General features: G+C 37.7%; 1 protein-coding gene across 1 annotated transcript; it reads left to right on the top strand.

Moving 5' to 3' along the window:
- The first annotated feature begins 7,495 nt into the window (after nt 1–7,495).
- LOC125210530 lies at nt 7,496–10,142 on the top strand. Its single transcript, XM_048110073.1, has 3 exons — nt 7,496–8,108; nt 8,523–10,057; nt 10,122–10,142. Exons 1-3 carry the CDS (start codon nt 7,496–7,498, stop codon nt 10,140–10,142), a joined length of 2,169 nt encoding a protein of 722 aa, XP_047966030.1.
- Nucleotides 10,143–10,498: the final 356 nt, after the last annotated feature.

The following is a 10,498-nucleotide window of genomic DNA, read 5'->3' as shown; positions in this document are numbered from 1 at the left end:
ATGTAATTTATGATACTCTCTCCACCCTTATTAAGTGTTAATCTTTTTTTCGTTAGGAGAATGTAAAGAAAAATACATTAAAACTTAGTTGAATATTGATCTCACTTTTATGAGTATGATTAGATTTATAGAAAATATGAGTAGAATGAATTAACAAATTTAATGTCTAATTTTAGTAGTATTTATTATAAAAAATAAAAGTGAATTCTTAATGACAGATTGAACAATTAAAAGAGTAAAAATGCACACATAATGGGAACATATAGAGTGTCTATAGATGCTTACTAAGTTAACATAATATTAGTAAGACCACTAAATTATTTATGTAGTTTTAGGGCACTGATATGATGGTTCAACGGACTATGGACTTTTGTTTCTTTTTTTCAAATATATCTAGCTGACGTATTTTTATCGAGTTTTCACACTCCCAAAGTCACAATCATCAAATCTAACGCATATATTTATAAAATATTTATAGCAATTCGGGTCGAAACAACATAGAGAGACAACTTGACTATTTCAATCCTGAATTAAATTATTAAATGGAGAAATATGATGAATCATGAAAAAATCCAAACAACTAATTTATTTTTCACTTGCTTAGATATACTAAAATTTAAGTTTTTTTTTAATGTAATCAGTCATGACATAACATGGAACCAAATGTCAATTATATATTAAAAAAAATAAAATATAGCAAAACACATTTATTTACTACAACAAAAAATCGGATAACGACAAATTGATTTCTTTTTCAACCAAGGTAAATACACATACCATCATCTTTACTCCCTTCCCCTCATCAGAGACCTCCGCTGAGAGAATTTGAATTTTGTGATTTGAGGTGACCAATATATTTGGGCTGATCTCTTTCCTTGTTTGGGCCAGAGAGTAATTTAAAATCTTGGGTTCAGAAATAATAATAGGCCTGGGAACTTTAGTTTAGGCTATCTATCCTAACTCATATGTATGGTTAGTTTCAATTAATTAAGTACGCAGATCTTTAGTTTATTTATGGGTTTATAATACTCTTTAAATTATTGGGCAACATTAAATTAATTCCAAAATCATTTAATTAAGGTGTGAAATTATCTTATGTTCCAGAATAATTAGTTGGACAGTCTAATTACGAATTTTAAATCACACGCATAAATTCAATATTGAGACTTATTCTACATGTATATCGGGAAAGTACGAGAAGTCGAAGGAGGAGTTGTGAGGGCGCAATTGGCCGGCGGGCGACCTCTCGTTTTTCGCTTGATACTCGTTGTCTCTTGATCTGATGTCAAGACTCATTTATTTGAATATTAATTGTTTCGGTCAAGTTCTTTATTGAATCCCTAGATACTTTCATGTTATTAAAGTTCCATTAGTCGCGACAACTGCATTTATTGACCCCTAGTAAGAGTGGTCGTGACAAACGCTATTTTAGGGAGAAATGAGTTAATAGAATGTATATTGGTCCATTATCAATTATACTAAAAGTGAAGTAGAAAAATTAATAAAGGATAACTAAAATGGAAAACTGGTACATATAATGTGGTCTGAAGGAGTAATATTTATTGCATTATTACGATATTAATTACAATACCGGATACTTAAGTACACATTTTCATAGCATTTCAAACTAAAACTCTTAATTTTAAATGTGCTCGCCGCTATAAGACCTTCTTCTCCGCATGGTGGAGCTGAAAGACCAAGCGATGACGTCGTGAACTGTGGCCAAACCTCCGGTGGCAGCAGATAATCCGGCTTGAACTTGTTCAGGTAGAATAGTGCTCAAATCGTACACATAACTGACCTCAAAACCCTTTGCACCGACGCTACCGTTAACCCTAATCAAATCGCAGTGTAGTTGATATGGGCACTCCAACTCCTGCCCCCAATATCGCATCGTCAACCGCCGTCACGTTCTGGACACCTGAGACTGAATGTCGATCCCTACATGGCGAAAACTCAGATCCCATTTGTTGCTGAAGATGTCGAACTCAACTGCAAAAACGGACGCAGTCGAGTATCTCTGTGTTTTCTATGTTTTCCTTGCAAACTATATGTTTAGATTATTTCATCATGTGCAATTAAACTCATAAAACCATGAGGGAACAAAGTTCCATCACTCAACTATGAGGGAACAAAAGGAGTATCATTTTGGTATCTAGTATGATCTTCTTAAAATAAATTGAAGAGCGATGAGATGTGGGAGTGTTGTGTGTTGTTATGTAAAATGGAATTTCCCCAATCCAGAGAATCCACTAGACAATGGGTCTAGGAACTCAGAGAATCCTCGGGATGCCTGTCGTTGGGCACACAATCACTTCATTCTCCCTTCAAAACCCTCAACCCGCTATGCTAAAAAAATTAGTACATGGAAGCAGGGATCGAATCCACAAAGACAGATGCGTAAGTAAACATGCTAAAAGACATGGAAACTATTTCTGGCTACTGCCACACAATTTTCTCGGGGTTGAGATTTAATTTCTAAACTCTGGAAATGAAATGTCCTATCCTAAGAGCTAGATCTAGGCAAAGATAACAGAACATGCATAATGGTGACCAAATGAGCTTGAAATTACTACTAGACGGGGTAAACGGCTTCCTAAACTAACCTAGACACAGGAAAGAACAACATGTGGGGACCATTTCCCTAAACGGCATAGTACGACGGAAAAGCTGCAGATTAACCAACTAAAGGACTAACTAACAGCGACATCAACTTCTCTAACTTTTATCACGAAATAACAGATGAAAAACATAGCAAAGCAAGGATCGAAACAGGGCAAACGAAATTAAACCGATTAACACAAAGAACTACTGAAACTAAAGCAGATCTACGGTTACTAGACGAGGTAAACAAGTAAACAAAATTTAAATGTCACAACCATGCAAACATGAACAAATCCATTCCGGATCCAAGCCATCCACAACAATCCAACACAATTTCCATCTCCGATCTTCGCAGATTCAACCAGATTCAACCGATCAACTACAAATCTCTATGCAATTCAAACTCCACCTCAAATCAATCAACAATATCCACAAAAAAACAAACAGATAATGCAACAATAACATAACCGAAACGAAAGTGACAATTTCCATAGCAAAATACGCAATATCCAAAGAGAAAGTAGCAAAACACGACCAACGAAGACCCGAGGAATCCGAAACACAAACAAAAGCAAATAAAGGATTGTATCTTCGCCTCCCTTGGAGACGGTGTTACACCACGGCGGAATTGAAACGTGAACCTCTTTGATGATTCCCCTTAAAAGTGTGTGTGTAGAGAAATGGAAAAGCTAAGCTAATAGCTGATGATTCAAAAGGAGAACTCTCTTCATGTTGAACGCGTGCTCTTATTTATAAGGGGCGGAACTTCTAGACTCAAACTGGCGTTTCCCATTTTGCCTTCCTCGTGGATGCTCCTTCATCTAGTAAACTTTTCCCTTTTATGCTCACTTTTTCCCGCCAGCTTCTTCCTTAAAGTAATCCCTTCTTTCTTCCTGGGGCTGACATTTTCTCTACACATCTGGCTTATAAAACTTTGTTAGACCCAGAAAATCACAGAATTTATCCCATAACCAATGCATGAAATTAGCCTTATCAAACTGCTCACACTTAAACCATACTTGTCCTCAAGTATAAATACAAGAACAAGAAATAAGGCGAATTTCAATGCATGGTTATTCCATGACCGACTCCTAAAGACTCCTAGACCTCGACACCCTACTGATATACAAAAGAAAAGAAAAGAAAAAAAAAAAAATAAGAAGATAAAATACATAGGCATGAACTAGTTCAAACTTTTAAGCAGTCGTCCCCACAAGTTAAAGGTCAATCAAATAGTCTACACACTCCAAATCCTCTCCTTCCCTTCATCTACCTAGTCGATTTGCCAGCTCGTCCAGATAGCCTACAACTTACTTAACTGCTGGATTCGCTCGATCACTTTTGGTTATTTCCTGCCACTGATGCCTCGAGTTATGAGAATTTCTCCTTCTATCCTCCTTCCTAATTTTTTCTTTCTTTTTCCTGGACTTCGTCCAGCTTATACCTCCAGAATATTTTTTTCTTCTCTTTTTATTTCTCTCCTCTGGACTTCGTCCAACCTATAACTCCAGATGTTTGATTTATTTTTTTATTTTTTTTTGTTTCTCCTTTCTAAATTTTTCTCCCTAAGCATCAGGTGGCAGCCCCTTATAAACATGTTAGCGCTCAATGTTAAGGCTTATAACTCACTTATGTAGTGGGGCTTCACAGCTAGGTTAGCTAAGGCACCTTCTATTGTTCTTGCTTCTTCCAAACCGATTTCAGCTTTTAAAAGAAAGAGGGCTCAAAGTTGTAGTGCATTCTATTCTCAATTACTCTTCCAAAGGGAATCTTGCTTTATTATTATCACCAGTTTATGCTAAACACATAAATCCTAAAAAAAACTAATTCTTAGACATGTTGACTCTTACACATGCTGAGCACAAACTGCACTAACTCTCCTACCCCCTCCCACTTCACTCCAGCTTGTCTCCAAGCTATCCTAGTGAAGAGGGGAAATAAGGGAGTTGGTGCGCACAATCAAATTAAAACACAGAAAACAACATACTCAAAAATATAAACAAACTTTTCACACTTAGACCGGGCAACGAGCTAAGTGGAAAAAGACAAAGGTTCAAAACAGGTAAAATAACATGCTGATAATACATATAAACTTCTCACACTTAAATTTAGGCGTGTTGAGTTTATATCACGGACATACTAAGTGTCACTAAAAACTCACAAATATTCTAGAGTTAATCAAAAGTTGGATGCCTTGTATTCCCTCAGTCCTAAAAATTTGTCACCTATTTCCATTTTCGTTCGTCCTTAAAAATTTGTCACATTTTTTCATTTTCGTTCGTCTCTAAAAATTTGTCACTTTTCACTTTTAACATTTTTTGTAGTGGACCATATATTCCACTAACTCATTCACACTCACATTTTATTATAAAACTAATATAAGTAGGACTTATATTCCACTAACTTTTTCAACCCACTTTCTATTACAGTTTTTAAAACCCATGCCATGTCAAATGGTGATGAATTTTTGGGAACGAAGGGACTAATATTTATGTCAACTTTCACTGCTATCTGAAGAAGTTACTATTAGCTATGCAAGTTGTTTATTATCCATTACCCAATACGCAATTAAGCGGAGTATCCAAGCTAAAATGATGCACTCCCTCCGTCCCGCTTAAGATGACACGTTTTGCTTTTTAGTTTGTCCCAACCAAGATGACACACATTTCCTTCTTTCGAAACTTTTTCTCTCCAATTAATACACTTAACCACTTTTTCTCACCTCCATTAAAATATTCACCTTTTCTCTCTATCAATTTTAATACTTCCACCCACTTTTTCTCTCTCCAATTAAACACATTAACCAATTAATTCTAAAATCCCGTGCCGGCTAAGGAATGTGTCATCTTAGCCGGGACGGAGGGAGTAGTACATTTCTTCGAAGGCATGAGAGTTTAGGAGTGATTGGTTAATATGTTTAATTGAGAAAAGAAAATGTGAGTGTAAGTATTAAAACATAAAGAAAAAGAAAGATAAATAATTTAATATATAGGAGTGAAAAAAAAGTGGCTGAGTGTATTAATTGAAAAGAAAATGTTATAAAAAAAGAAAATGTGTCATTTTAAATGGGTTGAAAAATAATTTTTTAGTGAAGAATTAGTTACTAAGTATTTTTTATTTTATATTTGGCTTTTTATAATTTTTCACAAAAGACGAAAATACTGCCCCAGTGTATTACTCAAAGGTTCTAGTAAAGCCGGAATCTGTTGCTTTTTAAGGGAAGTGATCGGAGCATTGGTTGTTCACGATAAGGATGGAACGAAGGCAGAAAAGGTCGCAGGTGATTGATACGATCATGGAAGCCGTGCGTCAAGGATTTCAACTACAGTTGGATTCAACTGGAAATCGTCCTATTGAGATTACATCCGAAAGCTATGAAACTACCACCATTGTCTTCGTCTTGGAAACAGCTTCGCGTGGGTATCTTGCACATCCCAATCGGAGTCCGAATGAGGGAGTTATGGTGGTTTTACGGAAGTCGCGCAGAGAAGGCCGAGAGCTTCGGGAAAAACGCCCGACCGGGCGTTTTGCTTGTGAAAATCGCCCGGGGACAGGGAAAACGCCCGGGCCGGGCATTTTGGCATGTGAAAAACGCCCGACCGGGCGATTATGCCGATTTTTAGATTTTGTGGGCCAACTTTCTATTTTTGGACCCATAGTATAAATACCTCTTGATGTCATTTCTTTTCTTTAGATTTTGATGAAATTAGATGCTTGAGAGCTTTGTTTCCTCTTGGAGAGGGTTTCTATCCAATTCCTAGATTTAGGTTGCTTGAATCCATCAATTGCTAGTTCAAGCATGGGATTTCCATCAATTGCTAGTTCAAGCATGGATCAAGTAGAGGTATGCTTTGAGGTTTGTGGTTCCCTTGAAGATCTAGCCATGGATGCATGTTAGTTATGTTGTAAGTGTCTTAGCTTGCTTCATCAATGACTATGTATCTCAATTTCCACCCTATCCAATGTTATTTCCTTCTTTGTTTATCTTAGTTTCCTTATTTCTTGTTGGGTTGCCATTATTGATACAATAGAAAATCTACTTCACAAAAATATTAGATCAATCACCTACAAATTGGGTAAATCCTTGGGAAATGGATCACAAAATACATGGATCCACATCATTTGGTATCTAGAGCCTAGTACCCACTAGGTGTTTGATCTATTGTTGCTTTGGGTTGGGTTATTTTTCCTTTTGTCTTTTGTTTTTGCTCTGTTTTGTTGGGATGATCGGATTGATCAATTGTGCTTAGATTAAGCTGAAATTTGGTGTGTATGATCTATGTTATGTGACCTACGTACCTGCAAAATTTCATCAAAAAATTCCTTCGTTTGCCTAGTTAACCGTGGAGATTAACATCATTGCCCTGTTTTGGCATAGTTGGGGAAAACCATACAAAACATATCCAATCATCAAATCTGACTATATATGGCCATTTTTCCCTTGATCTAGACTTGTTTGGGAATCTATCCACCAAAATTCATCCAAATTGGGCGCGGGAATCAATACCAAAAAAAATCATAAAGATCAGCCAAATTTCAGCAAAAGTGTCACCCCTTGTTTGTTTTTCTTTGACTTGCATCTTGCTAATATGTGTTTATGGCTTTGTCTTCTTGATTTTGTTGACCAAGGAGTATACCTTGATTGATCCACCTCAAGCACTTAAATCTTGGAATTGGAGTTGTGAGTGTGAGTGAATCCACCTTTCTCACAATATTCTAAGCCTTTGTCGAGAGTTATTGGGGAGTGATTTGAGGGGGGTTTGGGACATCAAGGTTGAGTTCATCTTCTTAAATTCTACTTTCTTTTATTACTAACCTCTAGGACTAGTTCCTAGTGTTTGTTTGATTTGTAGGTACTTACTCTATGCCTCCTCGCACCCGGTCCAACAAAATGGCGGGGACAAGTGCGGAGGGGGAGGAAACAAGCATGACTCACCCTATACCCGATGGGGACCTTGTGAGCATGATGGCCCGTATGATGAAGGAATTCAAACAAGAGATGATGATCCAAATGGATGTGCGAGCAAAAGAATCCATTGCTCAATCAAAAGAATCCGAAGCCCGCATGCTTGCCGCCCAAAACACTTTATTTGAGGAGTTCAACACCTTGAAGGGAGGCCGCACATCTAGGACTCCTACTTCTAGGGGTAACAATCTACCTAATGTTGCCCCGGAGGAGATGATGGAAGAAGTGGTGTATGAGGGATGGCAAAGGGGGAATGATAGAAATAGAGTCAATCACATGGAGAATGATCGGTTTGGGGGAAGAAATGGTGCCCGTGGCCGTTTTAAAGGTGACTATGAATCAAGGTACCATGGAGATGGGCTTGATAGAGGATATAGTGGGAAAAGAGCTCCCAAGTCTCATGGAGAGTGGTATTCTAGGAGGGTGAGAGATCAAGTTAGCCATAAGGGGTTTGAGAGGCCAATTGAAGAAGAAGTCTCATATAGAGCTCGATTGAGGCCTACCTACCCACATGGTGGTGTTGACACAAACCAAAGAGGTAACTCATCAAGTAATTTGGCTACACCCTCTTCTTTCCATTTATCACATAAGTCTCTTGATGTATATGGAAATGTCTCCTCTTCGAAGAGCTTAATCCAAATTAGTAGAAAAAAAGAACGAGAGAGAGAGAAAAGGCTTGAGAGTGAATGTGAGTCTAAAAAGCCAAGAGAGCGTGATAAAAGACAAGAGTGTGAGGTGCAAAAGTCAAGAGAGAGTGGTGGGGGTGAGAGAAAAGAAAAATATCAAATGAGAGAAAAACCACAAGCACAAGTGAGTAAAGGGTGCTTGTTAGATTCTAAGGTCAACCTTGGGTGGGCACCAAATGATCCTTTGCCTCTTGCCCTTGGTGAGGAAACTAAACCCTTACCCACTAACACTTCTTCTATGTCTTTTTGTGTTCATGAATTTGTAGGAAATTTAATTGAAGGCATGGAAGTGAGGCATCATGTTGTACATGGCTTGGAAACTACTCACCCGGAGAAGGAACAAGAGGAACGAGGGCAAGTGGATGAACTCCTTGCCCAAGGTTCAAGTGCACTATCCTTATCTCCTTGTGATGTTTCATTGAATGAGATTATATTAGAGAAACCCCTTTGTGTTGATAAATTTGTTATTGATGTCTTGTGTAAAAAGTGGTCTCATGAGCTTGAAACTTTGAATGCTAAATCTACCTTTGCACCATATATTGATCCTTTCTTGGTAAAATCAAGCATTGAGAGACATGACATTTCTCTTGTGGCTTCTACCTTGAATGTTGGAGTGACTTCCTTGCATGCTAAGATGCCTAAACTTTCATTTGTTGGTAATTTTGAGCTTCATGTGTATGTGGATGAGGATACTAAGACCAAGAAGAGTAACATGGATAATGACTTTAGAACTTGGTGTTTGCTATGTCTTCATTGCAAAGTGGTTAAACCCTTCAATGGGATTGGAGTATTCTATGGCCGTTTTGTGAAGGATTTTTCCACTCATATGTCTCTTGAGGATGATGTTGTGACTAATGGCATAAAATTGCATCGTTCTCATGTTTGTGGTATTGTTTTAAAATTGCTAGAGCAATTGTGTGGGGCTAATTTGGAAACATTTCTCATGATACTTGATGTAGTTTTTTACAAGTATCATATGCATGGTGTTGTGTCTTGTCTCCATGTCGTGCATGAAGGTTTATGGACACATTGCTCCCTTATGTTTGATAATCTCTTGAAATTGATGGGGCAATGGGATGAAATCCATATTGATGAACTTTGTTTGTTAAATGATAATCCTTCTTGCAAACTTGATGTGTGTTGTGATGAACCTACTCTATGTGTTAAATATGGGCTTGTCAATTTGTGGAGTAGCTCTCATTTGAGCAAGAATGATGTATCAATGGTTCCTTATGGTCTTTTGTTGTTTAACCTTGAGAATATGAATCTTGTGAATAAACCTTATTCGGTTACCTTTGAATATACACACTATGAGGACCCTTTCTTGTATATGCCTAGTCTTGTTGAGAATGCCAAATCTTTTGTGAAGATGTTCAAGGATTTGGGCATCATTTGTATGAGGATGATCGAACCAAATAGAAACAAGGTGCTTGGGGCATTTGTGTTTTGGCATGTTGATTGCTTTTATTGCATGTCCATCAAACCATTCAATGGAGTTGGGATGTTTTATGGTCTATTTGTGAAGAACTTTATATCTAATGGCTTTGTTTGGGACTACATTGTGAAGGAATGCCTATGTTTATTTGCACATATATCTTATACCTATATTGTGAGGTTGTTTGAGTTTTGTTATGAAGGGTATCTTGATGATTTTGTCTTGATTTCTTATGGGAGGGATTTGGACATGAAAGGAATCATTAATTCGTGCTCTCATGTTTATTGTCACTTGGCCTTGAGCTTGAGGGAACATGATTCTGGAGGCCCACACAACGTCTTTGGTGTATTATTGTCTCTTAGAGCCGTTAGTGGTCTTAATCCTTTTCATCATACTTTCATATTTGATTTGCTCTTTTTCCATTTCATAGGTGTACGAAATCCGGATTTGAGGACAAATCCTTTCCAAGGAGGGGAGGATGATATGACCACGAGTGCTAGACGTCAAGGGTCTTCATTTCGGCGTGAGCCATGGGTTGATTGGGGCCCAAGGATGAAAGAGAAGACAAGCCAATGGTCCAACAAAGCTAGAGGGATTCCCGATGAGGCAATGAATAGAGACGGCTCGGATTTGAGGACAAATCCTTTCCAAGAAGGGGAGGATGATACGATCATGGAAGCCGTGCGTCAAGGATTTCAACTACAGTTGGATTCAACTGGAAATCGTCCTATTGAGATGACATCCGAAAGCTATGAAACTACCACCATTGTCTTCGTCTTGGAAACAGCTTCGCGTGGGTATCTTGCA

This window comes from Salvia hispanica, chromosome 3 (assembly GCF_023119035.1).
Source record: "Salvia hispanica cultivar TCC Black 2014 chromosome 3, UniMelb_Shisp_WGS_1.0, whole genome shotgun sequence".
In the NCBI taxonomy this organism is placed as follows: Eukaryota; Viridiplantae; Streptophyta; class Magnoliopsida; order Lamiales; family Lamiaceae; genus Salvia; species Salvia hispanica.
The sequence above is the reverse complement of the archived record's forward strand: the minus strand, read 5'-3'. Positions and strand labels throughout refer to the sequence as shown.

Excerpts from the sequence above, each read along its gene's own strand:
- LOC125210530 (XM_048110073.1), top strand. The coding sequence starts at position 7,496 with ATGGCGGGGACAAGTGCGGAGGGGGAGGAAACAAGCATGACTCACCCT. Across the intron at positions 8,109-8,522 it reads TGTTGACACAAACCAAAGAG|GAAATTTAATTGAAGGCATG; the intron begins GTAACTCATCAA and ends ATGAATTTGTAG. Across the intron at positions 10,058-10,121 it reads TATTATTGTCTCTTAGAGCC|GTGTACGAAATCCGGATTTG; the intron begins GTTAGTGGTCTT and ends TCCATTTCATAG.